This window comes from Clupea harengus, chromosome 1, assembly GCF_900700415.2.
Source record: "Clupea harengus chromosome 1, Ch_v2.0.2, whole genome shotgun sequence".
Classification (NCBI taxonomy): domain Eukaryota; kingdom Metazoa; phylum Chordata; class Actinopteri; order Clupeiformes; family Clupeidae; genus Clupea; species Clupea harengus.
In genome coordinates this window covers 17,220,967-17,240,966 of record NC_045152.1, presented here as the reverse complement: position 1 = coordinate 17,240,966, position 20,000 = coordinate 17,220,967, and the positions used below count along the sequence as shown (strand labels likewise).

General features: G+C 47.7%; 2 protein-coding genes across 6 annotated transcripts in view; one reads left to right on the top strand and one right to left on the bottom strand.

Moving 5' to 3' along the window:
* The window catches only part of LOC105891399 (BRCA1 DNA repair associated), a 27,148-nt gene extending 9,846 nt beyond the window's left edge, over nt 1–17,302 (bottom strand). The window contains exons 1-10 of one of the 4 annotated variants that reach the window (XM_031569053.1): nt 17,128–17,302; nt 13,437–13,550; nt 10,564–10,617; nt 10,257–10,337; nt 9,496–9,584; nt 8,244–8,280; nt 7,494–7,603; nt 5,860–6,766; nt 2,339–5,787; nt 1,499–1,740 (exon numbers count right to left, since the gene is read on the bottom strand). In XM_031569053.1, the coding sequence (XP_031424913.1) occupies nt 1,499–1,740; nt 2,339–5,787; nt 5,860–6,766; nt 7,494–7,603; nt 8,244–8,280; nt 9,496–9,584; nt 10,257–10,337; nt 10,564–10,617; nt 13,437–13,531 (5,064 nt within the window). In that variant the 5' untranslated portion in view covers nt 13,532–13,550; nt 17,128–17,302. Of the gene's footprint in view, nt 1–1,498; nt 1,741–2,338; nt 6,767–7,493; nt 7,604–8,243; nt 8,281–9,495; nt 9,585–10,256; nt 10,338–10,563; nt 10,618–10,773; nt 11,085–13,436; nt 13,551–17,127 lie in introns of those variants that run through there. The other 3 variants (XM_031569040.1, XM_031569048.1, XM_031569061.2) reach the window with 3 other exon arrangements.
* A 383-nt stretch (nt 17,303–17,685) lies between these two features.
* usp22 (ubiquitin specific peptidase 22) overlaps nt 17,686–20,000 on the top strand; it is a 16,533-nt gene continuing 14,218 nt past the window's right edge. The window contains exon 1 of one of the 2 annotated variants that reach the window (XM_031569072.2): nt 17,686–18,341. In XM_031569072.2, the coding sequence (XP_031424932.1) occupies nt 18,222–18,341 (120 nt within the window). In that variant the 5' untranslated portion in view covers nt 17,686–18,221. The remainder of the gene's footprint in view (nt 18,342–20,000) is intronic. The other variant, XM_031569066.2, reaches the window with a different exon arrangement.

Below are 20,000 nucleotides of genomic sequence, written 5' to 3'. Positions count from 1 at the left end.
AGAGAGTGTGAGAAAAGGGAGGGAGGGAGAGAGGGAGAAGAGAGAGAAGAGAGAGGGAGAAGAGAGAGAGAGAGAGAGAAGAGAGAGAAAGGGAGAGAGAGAGGGAGTGAGGGAGGGAGAGAGGGAGAAGAGGAGGGAGGGAGGGAGGGAGGGAGAGAGAGAGAAGAGGAGGGAGGGAGGGAGAGAAGAGAGAGAAGAGAGAGGAGAGAGGGAGGGAGAGAGGGAGAAGAGGAGGAAAGGAGGGAGGGAGAAGAGAGAGGGGGAGAAGAGGAGGGAGAGGAGGAGAAGAGGAGGAGAGAAATTGTCTCACTGACTTGAACAGAATGAGCAGTGAATGAACTAATGAATGAGAGAGAGAGAGAGAAAGATAAAAAGAGAGAAGGAAGAGATGAGAGAAAGACAGAGATGAGACAAAAGAAATAATGGGAGAGAGAGAAAGAGAGAGAGAGAGTCCTGTTGTTGCTTGGCTGAACAGTGAGCAGAGAGAGTGGTGGACATCATATGTGTGTGTGGGTGCTTGGCTGAGCAGAGAGTGGTGGACATCATATGTGTGTGTGTGTGTGTGTGTGTGTGTGTGTGTGCTTGGCTGAGCAGAGAGTGGTGGACATCATATGTGTGTGTGTGTGTGTGTGTGTGTGTGTGTGTGTGTGTGTGCGTGCTTGGCTGAGCAGAGAGTGGTGGACATCAGTCCTGCTGGCTGCTAACAGCTGCCTCTCACCACAGCTCAACACTGCCACCCAGTGGACATCTCACCACAGCACAACACTGCCACCCAGTGGACATCTCACCACAGCACAACACTGCGACCCAGTGGACATCTCACCACAGCACAACACTGCCACCCAGTGGACATCTCACCACAGCACAACACTGCCACCCAGTGGACATCTCACCACAGCACAACACTGCCACCCGGTGGACATCTCACACCATCACACACCCCTGCACTAGACATCAACACAGAGTTCCACTGGCTCTAAATACTCCTGCAGTACACACTGGCATTAAATACTCCTGCAGTACACACTTTAAATAATACTCCTGCAGTACACACATTAAATACTCCTGCATACACACTTTAAATAATACTCCTGCAGTACACACTGGCTCTAAATACTCCTGCAGTACACACTTTAAATACGACTCCTGCAGTACACACTGGCTCTAAATACTCCTGCAGTACATACTTTAAATACTGTTATAAAAACTGTATCTGAGGTAATGTGTGTGTTGAAGTGTGTGAGGTGATGTATGTGTGGTAATGTGTGTGTTGAAGTGTGTGAGGTGATGTGTGTGAGGTGATGTGTGTGTTGAAGTGTGTGAGGTGATGTGTGTGAGGTGATGTGTGTGTTGAAGTGTGTGAGGTGATGTGTGTGTTTAAGTGTGTGCTGACGTGTGTGTTGAAGTATGTGAGGTGATGTGTGTGTTGAAGTGTGTGTTTAAGTGTGTGAGGTGATGTGTGTGTTTAAGTGTGTGTTTAAGTGTGTGAGGTGATTACCTGTGTGTTGATGATGTCACTGGAGTACTGGGAGAACTCCCCTGCAGTCGCCTCAGTAGATATCTCCCCGTCTAGAGGAGTCGCCTCAGTAGATCTCTCCCCGTCTAGATCAGTCGCCTCAGTAGATATCTCCCCATCGAGATCAGTCGCCTCAGTAGATATCTCCCCGTCTAGAGGAGTCGCCTCAGTAGATATCTCCCCGTCTAGAGGAGTCGCCTCAGTAGATCTAGGGTTAGGGTCATCTAAAAGGAGACAGAGAGAGGAGAGGAGATGCTAATGCAGGAGAGTAGATGCTAATGATGCTAATGCAGGAGAACAGATGCTAATGAAGGAGTGTGTGTGTGAGTGTGTGTCTGTGAGTGTGTGTGTGTGTGTGTGTGTGTGTGTGTGTGTGTGTGTGTGTGTGGGTGATGCGATGGTCAACCTAATGCAGGAGAACAGATGCTAATGCAGGAGAACAGATGCTAATGCTAATGCAGGAGAACAGATGCTATGATGGTGGGTGTGTGTGTGTGTGTGTGTGTGTGTAAGGGCTGAAACACACCAAACGCGTTTTTAAAAACGGGACGCTAGCAAATGCATTTTGCATTGCGTCTTTCTAGCGTTTTTGAGATGCGCTTAAAAGTTGAACTATTCTCAACTTTCCAGCGCAAGGCTCGGAGGCGCACAGCTCATCAATGTCACACTCGGCCCAGGCAGCCCTGGTGCCCCTGCGGTTGTTTTGGCCGCCGCACTTTGCCAAGACGTTTTTGAAGCGTCTGCCGTTTTAAAAACGCGTTTGGTGTGTTTCAGCCCTAAGTGTGTAAGAGTGTATGTGTGAGTGTGTGTGTAGAGACTCACCCTCCTCTGGGGTTCCAAACAGGTCCTGAGACCCTTGGCTGCCGCCCACCCAGTCATCAGGCCCCTCCCCGTCTCCATGCCACGCCCCCTCTCCTTTTGCTGAAGTCTCCCTCCTGGCCTGTGGGGGGCAGTGTCTGCTGGGGGGCGGCGGCTCCAAGCTGCAGGGGATGACATCACACTCAGACGCCTCCCTCTCGGGATCATCTGGGGTCAGGGAGGGCATCTCCTGGTGCGGTGGAGCTGTGGGGTTCACGGGGCCCCGCCCCTGTTGGCTGATTGGCTGCGGTGGAGCTGTGGGGTTCACGGGGGCCCGCCCCTGTTGGCTGATTGGCTGCGGTGGAGCTCTAGGTCTGAATATCTGCTGCAGGGAGGGCAGGTCCTCATCCTCACTGCTGAGCTCCGAATCGGACGACTCCAGACGACGAGCTCTCCGCCCCTTCCTCATCCTCACAGCGCAGGGCTGAGAGAAAGAGTCCTCCCCCTCCACACTCACCCTCACCGCACAACAGAGAGGATCGGCTGCGTCCAGCGGAACATGACCCTCTGCGTCCAGCGGCACCAGGCCCTCTGGGGTCATAGAGGACTCGAGTGATTGGCCTTGCTGCTCACAGGCCTGCTGGGGCACCAGCAGCTTCAGGGCAGCAGGTGTGTTCAGTGTGTTGAGGGCAGCAGGTGTGTTGAGGGCAGCAGGTGTGTTCTGAGCAGGTTTGGGGTGCTGCTCTTCTGCGTCCATCACTCTGGGGGCCTCCTGCTGCTGCTCCTGGTGGCCGGGGGGGAGGAGGAGGGAACATGAGTCCATCCCTTGTGTGTCGGACACACACTCAGGGGAGAGGATGCCCCGGTGCCCAGAGGGATGTGACACACACCCAGGAGCAGATGCCAGACCACCAGTGCCTTGATACCCCACCTGGGGCATTTCAGCACCGCGCCACTCATGCAGCGGGTTTGACGGAGGCACCACGTCACTGCCACAGGAGAACATCGCTGCCGTCTCGGACTCCTCCACTAGGTTTGGACCCGACCCAGACCGACAAGCGCCAGGCTGGGTGTCTGCCCCTCCCTCCAGTCCTGGAGTATCAGGCATACCCCCTCTGGGGCTCTCTGCCCCTCTCTCCAGTCCTGGAGTATCAGGCATACCCCCTCTGGGGCTCTCGGGCAGGTGGCAGGGGGGCGGGCCCAGATGGAAGGACTTCCGCTTGCTGCCTCTGAAACTCTTCAGAAGCAGCTCTGTGTCGAGCTCGCTGTCGTCGTTGTTCTCGTTCTCCTCCACCACCTCCTCTTCCTCCTCCTCCTCCACCTCCACCTTTGGACTCACGGGTTCCCTCGTGGGGTTCCCCAGAGTGTCCAGATGCTGCTCCTTCTGGAACACCACCTCTGGAGCACCGACAGGAGAGGGAGGAGAACCGACAGGAGAGGGAGGAGAATGCTGGAGGGAGACCCCAGGGGGAGAGAATGGGAACACTGCCTCCGCTGGGCTTCTGGAGTGTGGAACCACCGCGTCCAGCAGACTCCCAGAGCACACCTGGGCCGCCGCTGGGGGTGGTCTCGGGGTGGGGTTGGGGGTCTGTGTGTGTGTCGGGGTCTGTGTGTGTGTTGGGGGGGTAGGGGTCTGTGTGTGTGGAACAACTGCGGCCAGCAGACTCCCAGAGCGCACCTGAGCCGGCGCTGGGGGGGGTCTCGGGGTGGGGTTGGGGGTCTGTGTGTGTGTCGGGGTCTGTGTGTGTGTTGGGGGGGTAGGGGTCTGTGTGTGTGGAACAACTGCGGCCAGCAGACTCCCAGAGCGCACCTGGGCCGGCGCTGGGGGGGGTCTCGGGGTGGGGGTCGGGGTCTGTGTGTGTGTTGGGGAGGTAGGGGTCTGTGTGTGTGGAACAACTGCGGCCAGCAGACTCCCAGAGCGCACCTGGGCCGCCGCTGGGGGGGCTCTCGGAGTGTGTGTCGGGGTGGGGGTAGGGGTGGGGGTCGGGGTCTGTGTGTGTGTTGGGGGGGTGGGGATCTGTGTGTGTGGAACAACTGCGGCCGACTGCGTCTCGTCTCTCGCCTCGCTCAGGGCTGATTCTTCCACCACCTCCATTTCCTCGATGTCGTCTATCTCGCGCTCACACACACATCCATTCCGTCTCGGAGCCGAGCCTGGATGGTTCTGTGGCGGCGAGCGGGACGCTCCGGTTCTGTCCCCCCCATGATCCCTGTCGTCTGTCGAGTGCCCGGTGTTAGAGTGGCGTTCTATCGATACCGTGGCTCTTGCGTCTCTTGTTCTCGTCGATTCGTTCTGCACCTCCTCAGCAGCCTTCGCACTGGCGTGGCCTGGTGTTACCGCCTCAGCCGTCGCAGCTCTGGACTGCTCTTCCTCTGAGTGGTCTACGTTGCGGTGATCTGGACTGGTGCGGTCTGGATGGCTGTGATCTGGACTGATGCGGTCTGGATGGCTGTGATCTGGACTGGTGCGGTCTGCGTTGCGGTGATCTGGACTGATGCGGTCTGGATGGCTCTGATCTGGACTGGTGCGTTGGTCTGTTGTCAGCGCTTTAGCTGTGGCAGCTCTGGTCCTCCTCCTCGGCACACCCTGCACCTCCTTGGTGAAGTCCAAGAGCCTCCTGCTCCGCTGGGTTACCCGGGCGACGGGGCTCAGCAGCGCCTCCCCACTGCTGGGGTAGCTCTCGATCTGGGCCTCTGCCTTCCGCTGCGGCGGCGCCCGACTCGCCTGCACCTCTAGGGGGCGGTGTTCTCCCCCCCCCGTGTTGACCAGCATCAGGGCCCGGGTGGCCTTCAGCGGCTCTTTCCTCTCGTCTGTCTTCTTCTCGTCCCTCTGCGTCCTCTTGCGTCCGGCGTCCTTCTGCTTGGGGTGTCGTCTCCCCCGCACGTCTGAGCTCAGGGCGCCGTCCAGGTCCGTCCAGGTGTCCTGCATCTTCATCTTCGCTTTGCGTGTCCGCTGTCCCCTCGTTCTCACGTTCACTTCAAACGCCGACCCGTCGCTCGCCGAGCGTTCACCATCCTGACCCCTGGCCTCGGGGGGGCCTCGCTGCTTTGGGTCCGGTCCGAGTTCTGGTTCTTCCTCACCGGGGAGACTTCCAAGCGTGCTTGGGCCCGACCCATCTGGGTCCCGGGCAGCAGACTCCTCCAGCACCGGCTCAGGTTCTGGCTCTGCCTCTGGCTCTGCTACCAGACAGGGCCTCTTGATGAAGTCTGCCGGCGTCAGGGCGCTGGACCGCCGCTTCCTCTTGGGCTTCTCTCTCTCTTGGGCCTGCAGTTCTGGGTCCTCGGGGGCTCCTCTGGGATCTGGTACAGCAGAGATCTCCGATGGATCCTGATCTGGATCACAAGAGACGCCTGCCGCCCTCTCACGCGAGGCTCTCCTCTTCCACTGCACTCTTCCGCGGCCCCGACAGTACGAGGCCCCAAACACCTGCTCTTCCAGCGCCCTCCCGCTCTTCTCATTCTGATTGGCTGGCCTGTCCATCATCTGATTGGTTGTCCTGTCCATCATGTGATGGGCTGGCCTGTCCATCATCTGATTGGCTGGCCTGTCCATCATCTGATTGGTTGTCCTGTCCATCATGTGATGGGCTGGCCTGTCCATCATCTGATTGGCTGGCCTATCCATCATCTGATTGGTTGTCCTGTCCATCATCTGATTGGCTGGCCTATCCATCATCTGATTGGTTGTCCTGTCCATCATCTGATTGGCTGGCCTATCCATCATCTGATTGGTTGTCCTGTCCATCATCTGATTGGTTGTCCTGTCCATCATGTGGTGGGCTGGACTGTCCGTCATCTGATTGGCTAAGCTATCTGTATCTGCGTATGAGGAAGAGCTGCTGCTCCCTCCGAGCACGTGCTCGTTCTCTGATTGGTTGTCTTGCCTCGGGTCGGTGCTCTGCTGCTTCTCCCGGTCGTCAGCGATTGGTCCTTCTGGGGGAAACTGCTTCTCCCGGTCGTCAGCGATTGGTCCTTCTGGGGGAAACCTCAGCAACCATTCTGAGACTTTTTCCAGGCTCCTCTTCTGCCTGCCGTCCACGATCCGATCCACCAGCGTCCTGTTTGTTCGACTAGACCTCCGGAGAACCACCTCTTCCTCATCAACAGAATGATGCTTGGCAGCCAGCATCCGTGAAGACCTGGTCTGTCTCTTGGCGTGGACCACAACCCTCTCAGGCGACCCAGCCTCCTCCGCTGCGGCAGACTGCTGGCGAGGCCTGGAGGCGGAGAGGACGGCATCCTCTCGGCCAGCTGCCACGGACTGGTCTTGTCCTCCCTCGACCAGCAGGGGAAGGTCAACCGTCTCTGAGGGTGGATCATCTTCTCTTACTGCAGACGTGGGAGAGTCATCATCTTTGGGTACAGAGGCTTCAGGCAGATGTCCGAGGCCACTGTCTGAAGTAGCAGAGCAGGAGTCTCCGAGGTCCATCAGCTGGGCAAAGGCATCCTTAGCTACAACAATCAATCAATCAATTAATCAATCAATACCATCATCCATAACACAAACCAATCGATGTGCAAAAACGACTCAAACCTCACACTCATTAGATTAAATGGTGCAATCTTAGCAGAGATACAAGGGCCTTACCCACAACATCTCACCTCTGTGTCAAACATATAACACCTCAACTGTCTTCCCTACAAACAACATTGTGTACATATCACCTTTCTTCCCTACATACAACACTGTGTACATATCACCTGTCTTCCCTACATATAACATCTCATCTGTCTGATTTCCTGCAGCATTTCGCCTATAGCTATACCTGCGACACTTAGGCCCTATGCCCAAATAGCAGCACCACACCTGTAAACTCTACACCACACCTGTAAACTCTACACCACACCTGTAAACTCTACCTGCAGCACCACACCACACCTGTAAACTCTACACCACACCTGTAAACTCTACACCACACCTGTAAACTCTACCTGCAGCACCACACCTGTAAACTCACACCACACCTGTAAACTCTACCTGCAGCACCCCACCTGTAAACTCTTCACCACACCTGTAAACTCTACCTGTAAACTCTACACAACACCTGTAAACTCTACACCACACCTGTAAACTCTACACCACACCTGTAAACTCTACCTGTAAACTCTACCTGCAGCCCCACACCTGTAAACTCTACCTGCAGCAGCGGACCTGTAAGTTCGACCTGCAGAAGCTCACCTGCTCGAGATGACGTCATTGATGGTGCGCTCCCATCAGCTCCTCGTATCCCATCAGGCCCTGGGGTCTCCATGTCCACAAACTCCTCAGTCTGCTGCCTGATCTCATCACTCCAAACCACAGAAGAAGAGCAGAGTAACCCACTGACCTCATCCCTCCATACCACAGAAGAAGAGCAGAGTAACCCACTGACCTCATCACTCCATACCACAGAAGAAGAGCAGACTCATCCACATGAACTAACAGGTGGAGCATTTCTATTCACATACAACTGGAGATCATAGAGCACTCATAGGAGGTCATAAGAGTCTCATACAGAATTAAGACTAGAGATCATAAGAGTCTCATAGGAGTTCATAAGAGTCTTGTACAGCATTAAGACAGCACAAAAACTAGAGGCCATGTCGTACAGATCAAAGACTAGAGGTAAGAGTCCTCTGATGAACCCCCCCACCCCCACCTCTAGCCCTCCACTGATTGGCTCTGTCTTCAGATGTTCCACCCAGCCCTCCACTGATTGGTTTAGTACTTAGATGCTCCGCCCCCAGCCCTCCACTGATTGGTTTAGTACTTAGATGCTCCACCCCTAACCCTCCACTGATTGGTTTAGTACTTAGATGCTCCGCCCCCAGCCCTTCACTGATTGGTTTAGTACTTAGATGCTCCGCCTCCAGCCCTTCACTGATTGGTTTAGTACTTAGATGCCCCGCCCCCCACCCACTGATTGGTTTTGTCTTTAGATGACCTCACCTGCCAGGTTTCCTTCTCTGCGCCAAACCAGTGAAATCTGAAGAGAGCAGGGAGATAGTCAGTGAGACACAGACATGAGACATGAGACACAGATATGAGACATGAGACACAGTCAGGAGACATGAGACACAGTCAGGAGACATGAGACACAGACAGGAGACATGAGACATGAGACACAGACAGGAGACATGAGACACAGTCAGGAGACACAGACAGGAGACATGAGACACAGACATGAGACACAGACAGGAGACACAGACACAGACAGGAGACATGAGACACAGACAGGAGACAAAGACAGGAGACACAGACACAGACAGGAGACAGGAGACATGAGACACAGACAGGAGACACAGTCAGGAGACACAGACAAGAGACATGAGACACAGACAGGAGACACAGACAGGAGACACAGACAGGAGACATGAGACACAGACAGGAGACATGAGACACAGACAGGAGACACAGACACAGACAGGAGACATGAGACACAGACAGGAGACACAGACACAGACAGGAGACATGAGACACAGACAGGAGACACAGACACAGACAGGAGACATGAGACACAGACAGGAGACACAGACAGGAGACAGGAGATTTGTATTCCCCACTTAACCACTATACCGTCTATCTAGAGAAGGTGTCATAACCCTACCACTCACAGTTAGTACAGGTGTTATAACCACTCACAGTTAGTACATGTGTTATAACCACTCACAGTTAGTACAGGTGTTATAACCACTCACAGTTAGTACAGGTGTTTTAACCACTCACAGTTAGTACAGGTGTCATAACCACTCACAGTTAGTACAGGTGTTATAACCACTACCCCTCACAGTTAGTACAGGTGTTATAACCACTCACAGTTAGTACAGGTGTTATAACCACTACCCCTCACAGTTAGTACAGGCGTTATAACTCGTGACTAACAAGAAATAAATGTGATTTAAAAAGGAAACTTAAGGCAGCAATAATCAAAAAGGAAATTATAGTAGATTAGGTTATTATTTTAGGTATTTAGGTTTTTTTTTTATTATTATTTTACTTTTAATGTAAAAGTTGTTTTTCTAAGTCTGTGTTTTTTGTGATAATTGATCATGCTGTACTGCATTTTATGTATTTGTATTGTATTGTAATGTTTTTTTGCCTGGACCCTAGGAAGAATAGTCTCCACTACGGTGTAGACTAATGGGGATCCTTGATAAACATAAACATAAACATAAACATAAACATCAACATGACCACTCACAGTTAGTGCGGGTGTCGTACTCGTAGGCCTCCACCAGTTTCTGCAGTTCAGCAACCAGCCTTTGGAACGCTGTGCTCTCCTGAAGACTCCTACAACAGAACCCAGTACAGTCATAAACACATAGAACCCAGCACACATTATTCACCGTAGTGTTTACATGTTTACAGAAGTCAAGTATCTGACCGATGTTTACATGTTTACAGCAGTCAGGTATCTCAGTGTAGAGTGATGTTTACATGTTTACAGTAGTCAGGTATCTCAGTGATGTTTACATGTTTACAGTAGTAAGGTATCTCAGTGTAGAGTGATGTTTAGATGTTTACAGTAGTCAGGTATCTCAGTGATGTTTACATGTTTACAGTAGTAAGGTATCTCAGTGTAGAGTGATGTTTAGATATTTACAGTAGTCAAGTATCTCAGTGTAGACCAATGTTTACATGTTTACAGTAGTCAAGTATCTCAGTGATGTTTACATGTTTACAGTAGTCAGGTATCTCAGTGTAGAGTGATGTTTACATGTTTACAGTAATCAGGTATCTCAGTGTAGAGTGATGTTTACATGTTTACAGTAGTCAAGTATCTCAGTGTAGAGTGATGTTTACATGTTTACATGTTTACAGTAGTCAGGTATCTCAGTGATGATGTTTACATGTTTACAGCAGTCAGGTATCTCAGTGTAGAGTGAAGTTTACATGTTTACAGTAGGCAGGTATCTCAGTGTAGAGTGATGTTTACATGTTTACAGTAGGCAGGTATCTTACCGTTTGGTGACTTTGGTTTTACAGACGGGACAGTTTGCTTCCCGCCGTCGGCTTCTGTCCAGGAGCTTCTGCATGCAGAACCTGAACCCCAGGAACAAAGTGAGAGGAGAACCCAGAGAGGAGAACCCAGAGAGGAGAACCCAGAGGGGGAACAAGAGAAGAGAACCCAGAGAGGAGAACTAAAAAGGATAATAGAGAGAGAATCATGGAGATCTAAGCATCTCAGCCTCCTGTGTGACAGAACCACCCCCCCCCCCCCACCCCCACCCCACACACACACACACACACACACACACACTGGGCTTACTTGCAGAACTGGTGATCACACTTTGTGGTCACAGGCAGGCTCATCAGATCCAAACTGTAGAGACAAAATGTGAGGAAAAGGCTGAGAGAAAACACACACTCTCTCTCTCTTCTCTCATCTCTCTCTCCGTCATATTTACAGTGACTTGGGTCTTATCTAAGTGACTATGGTTCTATGGTTCTATGGTTCTGTAGTTGATTCCTGACTCACCATATGGGGCACTGCAGGTTCTTAGTGACTACGGTTCTATGGTTCTATGGTTCTGTAGATGATTCCTCAGTCAGTCAGAGAAAATAAGAAGGGAGGAGGGATTGCAGCCATTTTCTCTGCACAGTATGTGTGCAGAGACATTGACCTGGGGGAATTTAGATCATTTGAATACCTTGCTCTTGAGCTCAAAGCAGAATTATCAGTGCTCATCATTACAGTATATCGGCCACCAAAATATTCATCACTATTTCTGCAGGAATTCTCAGAGCTGATCTCACTTGGTATCACTAGATATGATAGATTGATCCTAAATGGAGATCTGAATATTCATGTTAATAAGAAGAATGACTCCAAAGCTATGGAGCTCATGAATCTACTAGACAGCTTTGAACTTACCCAACATGTAAATGAAGCCACACATCAACATGGTAACACTCTAGACTTAGTAATAACAACAGGGTTAAACATTGATAATGTTTCAGTATGTGAACTACCTATCTCTGACCATCACTGTGTGTTTTTTGATGCCAACCTAATCTTAACAAAGACTAAAAGGGAATTTTTGGTTCAAAAGCGATTTATAGATGATAAGGCTGAAGCAAATTTCACTAATATAATGAGATCGTACAGTTATGACTGCTCCTTAAATGACATGGTTGAGGATTTCAGCATTACCTTGTCATCTGCTTTAGATACTGTTGCTCCACTAAAGACTAAGAAGAGGTCAAATGACAGAATCTCCCCTTGGTTAAACAATATTATTGTTAATGAGAGTAAGAGAATCTGTCGGGCAGCCGAAAGGAAATGGAGGAAAACTAGACTCACAGTTCACTTCAATATATACAAAGAGTCAATACCGTAATTTCCGGACTATTGAGCGCACCTGAATATAAGCCTCACCCACTGAATTTAAAAAAAAATATTATTTTTAACATAAATAAGCCGCACATGTCTATAAGCCGCAGGTGCCTACCGGTACATTGAAACTAATTAACTTTACATAGGCTAAAATGAATATCAAAAGTAATACAATAGTGATGCATATGATTAGTTTTGCCAGTTACGATAAGTGCACTGTTGCTTTAAGAGAGCACAGTTGCAAGAGTCAATCAGAAGCTAGAACGTTAGATTGAAGACAGCGAGATAGAAGAAAGACGCTAGTTTGAAACCAGTGAGCTAAAGAACTTGAACAGACTGGATTTGTATTGTTGTAAACAAGTGTTTTGAGTTGTGTTCTGTCTACGCCGGTAGACTGTGGTTATTTTGACATTAGTTAAGTTATTGAGAGAGATACTGAGAAATCGCGTGGAGCTAAGCATCCATTACCAACCACTATTAAACTGGTTCAGAACATACATCAAAGGGAGAAAGTTTTATGTCAGGCTTGGAGATCATGTGTCTAAGAAACATGACATCTGCTTTGGGGTTGCACAAGGGAGCTGCCTTGGTCCATTATTATTCTCACTGTACATGCTGCCTCTTGGGGACATCATTAGAGAACACAATGTATGTTTCCATAGTTATGCTGATGACACGCAACTGTACATCTCTGCTGAGCCAAATGATGCTGCAGCAATAAACTCCATTACTACCTGTCTTTTGGCGATAAATAAGTGGATGAGCAATAATTTCTTAAAGTTAAACGAGGACAAAACTGAGATCCTACTAGTCGGCCCTAAAACAAAAAGAGAAATGCTGCTTAATAATTTGGGGAAATTAACTCCCTTGATTAAATCGGAGGTTACAAGTCTTGGTGTTATTTTAGATTCAGATTTAAGCTTCAAGTCTCACATTAACAAGGTGACGAAAACATCATTTTTCCACCTTAAAAACATAGCTAAAGTCCTGCCATTTATAAATCAAAAAGATGCTGAAAAACTGATTCATGCCTTTATTTCAAGCCGTCTTGATTATTGTAATGCAATCCTTACTGGCCTCCCAAAAAAAACAACTGAGAGACTTCAGCTCATTCAAAACTCTGCAGCTCGGCTATTAACCAGAACCAAGAGGAGAGAGCACATTAGTCCAGTTTTAGCTGCTCTGCACTGGCTTCCAGTAACTTTTAGAATTGACTTTAAGGTCCTTCTCCTAATATACAAAGCCCTTAATGGGCTAGGACCAAGTTACATTGCAAACTCCCTAGTCAAATACTTGCCCTCAAGAACACTGCGATCATCGAATGCTGGTTTATTGGAGGTTCCCAGCAAAAGCCGTAAGAAAATCGGGGACGCAGCATTTGACAATTACGCCCCAGTGCTATGGAACATACTGCCTATAGACATCAGGGAAGCCAGCTCGCTTTACATCTTTAAAAGAAAACTAAAAACGTACCTCTTCACATTAGCCTTTAACTAGCTACCACTTATATATACCACTATACCACTATATATATATATATATATAAATACTTTTAATTTAATTTAATTTAATTCTCTACTGGTGATATTAAGGGGTTAGATTAAATATATCTCTATAATATAATTATAATTTTTTTTTTGCACTATATCTGAGTTATGTTTCTTTGATGTCTATTTTTATGTGCATGTAATTTCTTTGTGCATATTATGTATTTGCTGTAAAGCACTTTGAGCTGCATTCTTTTGCATGAAAGGTGCTATATAAATAAAGTTTTATTATTATTATTATTATTATTCCTGACTCACCATATGGGGCACTGCAGGTTCTCCCAGATGGCAGAGATGCGCTGCTTCACGTCTCCTGCTTGGGGGCCGGCCATCACCCTGGATACAGTTACCATGACAGCAGGGGGTCAGTTACTGGACAGGACAGATGGATTAATCACTTTGGTAATAAATATAAAAGATAAAGCTTAGTCTTAAACAGAGCTAACATTACAAAAAATCACAAACGCCAAATAGTGTTATCCTGGTGTAAAGCCTATTTTTTCAAAGTATCAAGTTAGTCCAATCACTGAGATTCCCCAAAGATGGACATTACACTCTCGCTATGGTACAAGAGCTTTTCTAAATAGAGACTGATGCCCATCTATTTAGTTTGGTATCCAGGTGCAGACCTGCCAACATTGGAAAATGTGTTTGAGTACCACCCCTGGGGGGGCGGCGGTTTTGTGCGGCACAGCGGGGGAGAGAACTGTTGTAAATGTAGTATACCCCCCTGATTTTTCTGTTGTCCTGTCCAAGATTTTGTGGCCTTCATTTTATTAGTTATAATGCTGTTGCATGTTTGAACCAATAGACGTCATTCTGAGCTAATAAATGATGCAGTTCTGAACCACTTTAGTAGGCCTAATGAAAGAAAAAAAAAAGACTGTGATAACAAGTGATAACTGTGACAACAAATTTGTAGCCTAATAAAAAAAATCTCTGCACAAGTGAGCAGCAGGCCTATTACATTTCTGCTTGGATGTTAATTCAATAGGCTACTTAGGACCTTCTCAAACAATGGTCATGCTATATTTTTTCCCTTTTTAATTAACATATTTAACACGACCTCATACCTGTCAAGTGTCATGTTTCATCACATTAATTTTTTTCTCCCCACGTCTGACGTTTGAATGCAAGCCCAATGACACGATGTGATATCAGGACTAGGCAACTGCTAAGACCAAATGATGGCGCTGTGTTCGCTTCTTTATCATTTAATTAAATTCTAGTCAGTGGAAGAGTTTTCTGTGTTTAATGTCCTCACTTGAAGAATTGGCAGATGTGGGCCAGAAGGGAGAGTTAGGGAAGTATGAATGAAAAATCGCAGCGGTTGATTCTACTGACTTGCAGAGTAACCTAGTAGTAGTACTCTCTGATTTCGAGGGTCAAACAGAGGATAGTAACGATAGTAACGGCAGGGGGTCTGTGATTGGTCAAACTTCTCTTCTGCTTCTTGCTCTGCTGCAGCTGCCCATGTACACCTTGGCGACTCGACACAGACAGACTTTGAAGGTTGAACCCGTTGAAAACCGGCAATACATTATTGAGCGTTATGCGTACTTTTAGAGCATCAACACGTACCAGTGTACTTTGATGTCAAAATGCGTGCCAGGTACGCAAAATGCGTACATGTTGGCAGGTCTGCAGGTGGTCTAGATCTTAACCTTATTGGAGGTACTGAACCCTGCAATCAGTGCATTCACCGAACCCTTCGTAATTGGAAAAATAAAATATGATTTCTTCAAAACATAGGTATATATAAAAACGACCCGATATTGCTAGTGTGAACCGGGCTATACTGTGTGTGTCTTGACCCCTGCCGAAACCCCTGAGAGTGACTCAATGAGTTCGATCGAACCCAGATTAAGAACCACTGGTCTAGATGGAGCAGTGGAACTCCCCTCAAGACGGAATGGAGTGCCCTTGTCTGAAGTCTTTCTGACTAACTTGTTTTATTTGACTGTGTAGGCTACCTGCAATGTAATATTAGCCCTGATAATCAATATTATGCTACATTAGAATATAAATTGAGCTGGTAGAAGGTGGTGTGCCTTTCAAAATAGCTTGTTAAAAGTTTGTCCAGAACATGTATTATGTTTGAACATGAACTAGTATATGGTTTGAAATAAGAACATGTATTATGTTTGAACATGAACTAGTATATGGTTTGAAATAAGAACATGTATTGTGTTTGAACATGAACTAGTATATGGTTTGTGTTTGAACGTGAACTAGTATATGGTTTGTGTTTGAACGTGAACTAGTATATGGTTTGTGTTTGAACGTGAACTAGTATATGGTTTGTCCAGAACATGTATTGTGTTTAAACATGAACTAGTATGCAGTTTGTCCAGAACATGTATTGTGTTTGAACATGAACTAGTATATGGTTTGAAATAAACCCGTCTGGAAACAGTTAACCCGGCATTGTTGGTCCACTTCACCCAGCGGCTTGGTTACCATAGCAACCGGTTCTGCTGGGTTAGTTCAGTAGTACCCAGCGGCTTGGTTACCATAGCAACCGGTTCTGCTGGGTTAGTCCAGTAGAACCCTGCGGTCTAGAGTGACCTCAGCAGCTGCTCTACTTCAGAAAAGCAACCTCCTCGGGATGGAAGGTCGGATGATTGGTCACTCTTTCAAATATTCGTAGTTCAAGCATGTTCAATCACGTATAACAACAAGGGGGTTTAACAAGATAAACACGCTATATTCCCACTTGGTGGGCAGCTACCAGACGCCATTGACCACGGATTCCTCTTCGTGTAAATCAGTGGTGTGCAGATGTCTGTTTATGGTGTTGTAAATCCACATAACGGGGACCCTGCGCAGATGTAACGCAGTGTGGGTCGCATTCAATCATGCCATCGAACTTGCGTTTATGTGATTGGATGAAATTGTAAGAGAGACATCTGAGAATATCCTTTTGAAGAAAAAAAAATGCATTTGTGAGTCACGCCGCGTCAGGAAACTGTCGAAAATGCACACATTAATGCAGGGATGTTCACAAATCGCGAGTGGTTTGTAGATGAACGTTCCTTAGCATGTAAATGAATGTAACAGCGTATATATATTTGTGAATGGCGTAACATTTATTTATGAATTGCATTTACATTGTGAATTGTTTAACTATTAACTACATGTTTTTGTATAGCGTAATAGTCAACTGTAGGCTATGATATATGTATGCGTGTGGACGTATGTGCGTGTATTTCTGAAGAATTGGTTGAAATGGTGCAAAGAGTTGCAGAAGAGCCGTGTCAAGTCATCAACCAATTTCACACTTGGGTGAGGTATTAACTGCATATTATAACACAGTCGGTGCTGGGGACGAGTACACATTTCACCGAATTGACATAAAAAGTGACCAACGCGAGACGTTCCAGTAGAAATCACGTCGCGAGCTGTCATCTCATTTTAACTTTTAGTTTCTCTACATTTTTTGACAGTTCATAAGCTAAACTTGGACTCTAAACTAGAAGCTTACCTAATTTACTACTTCAGACAACACACATGATAGAATGACAGATGATTTCTGTAAGGGGCTGTGTTTTGTGAGAAAGCCATTTTGCTATCGTCACATACGACACCCCAGAATCAGCCGGTATCCTGCTATAGCCAATGGCACTGGCTAGCTAGTTAAACTGAACAGTTGTCAGGTAAAGTTGGTGGGTTTGACACGTATGTTACCCTACACAGCAAGTATGTTAGCATACACAGACATCTACACAATGTAAAATATGTTCACACGATAACACATTCAATTCGAATCGCTATTTTATTCGTTATGATCACATCTTGAGTTGTTTCTATATTAGTTAATGCTATCCTGCACGGACAATGTTCACGAAACGTTAGCTAGCTAATGTAGCAGGTCAATTACGCGGTTAATAAAACAACACTGATTGCGCATCCTTGCAACAATGTAGAAGTAGCCTTTTATTAAACGTACCTTTAAACTTCGCAGTAACCACACAGGACTGTGCACAAGAAGGCTGGTAAACCAAAGTGTAAAAGTTGAGATCTCAAGATGAAGCTTTTTCAGTTTTCCCGCAACTAATGTCCCACGTGACCACAACACCGCCTTTTGCTAGGAGACGCCTCCAAAGACACCGGACGTGTCTAAAAACGAAAAGGATTTTGTTAGGCTCATGGAAAATGTACTTGGCGAAAAGGTACTTATTTGATAATAAGATACATTTAAAAACATATTTTTGTCTGTAGTACATGTTTATTTTTTGATCAACATCGGAAGTGACGTATCACACAGCTTGGACTGTAAACAACTCTCTGCAACCCGCTGTGGCAACCCCATACATCCAAGCCTTATCTTAGAAGATTTTAGAGTCCAAACTGCTTGATACCTGAACAATGTGTATTACGCTCAGAAAGATACAACCTAATTCATTTAATTAGCACACATGCAGCTGGTGTTTTGCAAACGCATCAAAGGCAATCAAATTCCCGTGGCCAATATGTTTCTTTGGGTCTGATTGACAAGTTGGAATGAAAGCTCCTGCGCTCTCTTCCGACGTTACTCTTGTGGCCAATTGCTGATGAATGCTTGCTTTTAATTAAGACGGGCTCCTTCCACTACCAATCACAGCATGGTATTTCTGACAGTAGGCGGGACGTCAACAGGAAACGCCAGAAATGAAATCCAACCGATTAAACGAACTAGCCTGTGTTTTGGCCTATGAGAGCACGCTTTTATACCGATTGCGTTGCTTATGGTACTCAGTTGAATTCCATTACCGTCCACTAAAGTAATCGAGTTGGACATACATTATTGCCGAAGCATACAGAGGGAGGTCTGCCGTTTTTTTATGTGGATGTTTTGCAGAGGAGTTGTGTCTCTGGAACAGTAACTGTTAAGACAGTCGGAGGATTTGCCTTGATGTGTTCCGAACACATCCTCCCTCGGCGGCCCGTGGCTACCCTCACAGCCAACCGAATCGGAACAATCTGTGGGTTATTCTGCTCGACTCGGTGAGGCACGTTTTGGGAAGTAGACGTCTGGAAACTGGATGCCGCTTCCGTGACGTCATGAGTCCAGCGGGGTGCTCGCACGTGAGCGGATTCAAGGTGGACAACTGGAGGCAGAACATGCGCGTGATCTACCAGTGCTTTGTGTGGAGCGGGGCGCCAGAGACCAGGAAACTAAAGGTAAACAGATCGAGCCGTACTGAGACGCATCATGACATGAAGGGCTGCCGCAGGAGTACACACACACACACACACACACACACACACAGCCTACGTAACAGCTCGCCCTTTGCCGCGGAAAAACAAGTGGCACATGCAGTAGAACTGCAGATCGAAGCCAGTTGTTGCATGTGGGGTGGTGATTGTGTGTGTGTGTGTGTGTGTGTGTGTGTGTGTGTGGGGTGGTGATTCTCACTTGTGCATTCTGCATGTCGACTTGTAAAGCATCCTCCTGCAGCTCGCCTGCTCGGCTGCTCCCCCGCACACCTGAGAGGCTGGGTATATAGTTGCACACACACACACACACACACACACACACACACACACACACACACACTTGACAGGCTGGGTATACAGTTGCACTCACACACACACACACACTTCACAGGCTGGGTATACAGTTGCACACACACACACACACACACACACACACCTGAGAGGCTGGGTATACAGTTGCATACACACACACACACACACACCTGACAGGCTGGGTATATAGTTGCTCGTAGGCTGTCAGTGACACCCTCCAGTCGCGGGGTGTTAATGGCATAGACAATGATCATGTTTTGGCCAGCTACCTCCGTTGTTGACACTAGCCGATCATGCCCAACCGTATTAACAGGTGCACGGTGATGCGCGTGTGTGTGTGTGTGCCGGTAGCCGACCGTGGGGCCACTCCGGCTGCTCCGGCGATTGGCCCGGTTCTCATGGGCGCGCATCAGCTGCCTAAAACCAGCTTGGCATCCACCTACTGCACTGCAGCAGCGGTCAACAGCACCGGTCAACAGCTGGGGAGGACTCGGTGCTGTCACGGGGATTACGGAATTACGGGATCATGAATGCTCCTCGGATTCTGATTGGTCTGAATGCTCCTCTGATTCTGATTGGTCTGAATGCTCCTCGGATTCTGATTGGTCTGAATGCTCCTCTGATTCTGATTGGTCTGAATGCTCCTCGGATTCTGATTGGTCTGAATGCTCCTCTGATTCTGATTGGTCTGAATGCTCCTCTGATCTCTAATTGGTCTGAATGCTCCTCTGATTCTGATTGGTCTGAATGCTCCTCTGATTCTGATTGGTCTAAATGCTCCTCTGATTCTGATTGGTCTGAATGTCTGAGCGTAAACAAATTGGCTGATTGTGCGTCACAAAGCTGAAGACATAAGCAAGTTTCTGCATAACACAGACTCTACTTATTTCAATGTTATTACACTCTCTCACACACACACACACACTCTTACACTCTTAGACACACACACTTCAGTTTCTGCATAACACACACTCTACTTTCAGTGTTATTACTCTCACACACACACACACACACACACACACACACACACACACACAGTCACACACTTCAGTTTCTGCATAACACACACTCTACTTACTCTCTCTCTCTCTCACACACACACTCTTACACTCACACACTTCAGTTTCTGCATAACCCCGACTCATACTTATTTCAGTGTGTGTTCACAAAGCTTTTGATGGAATTGTGGGTGAGAACTGAGAAGTGACATCATGTATTTGTCAAATTCACAATTCTCTCTCTCATATTTCGGTTTGAGTTCTGTTTGGTATCTGTGGGACTAACCTGTGTGTTCTCTATTCGTGTGTGTGT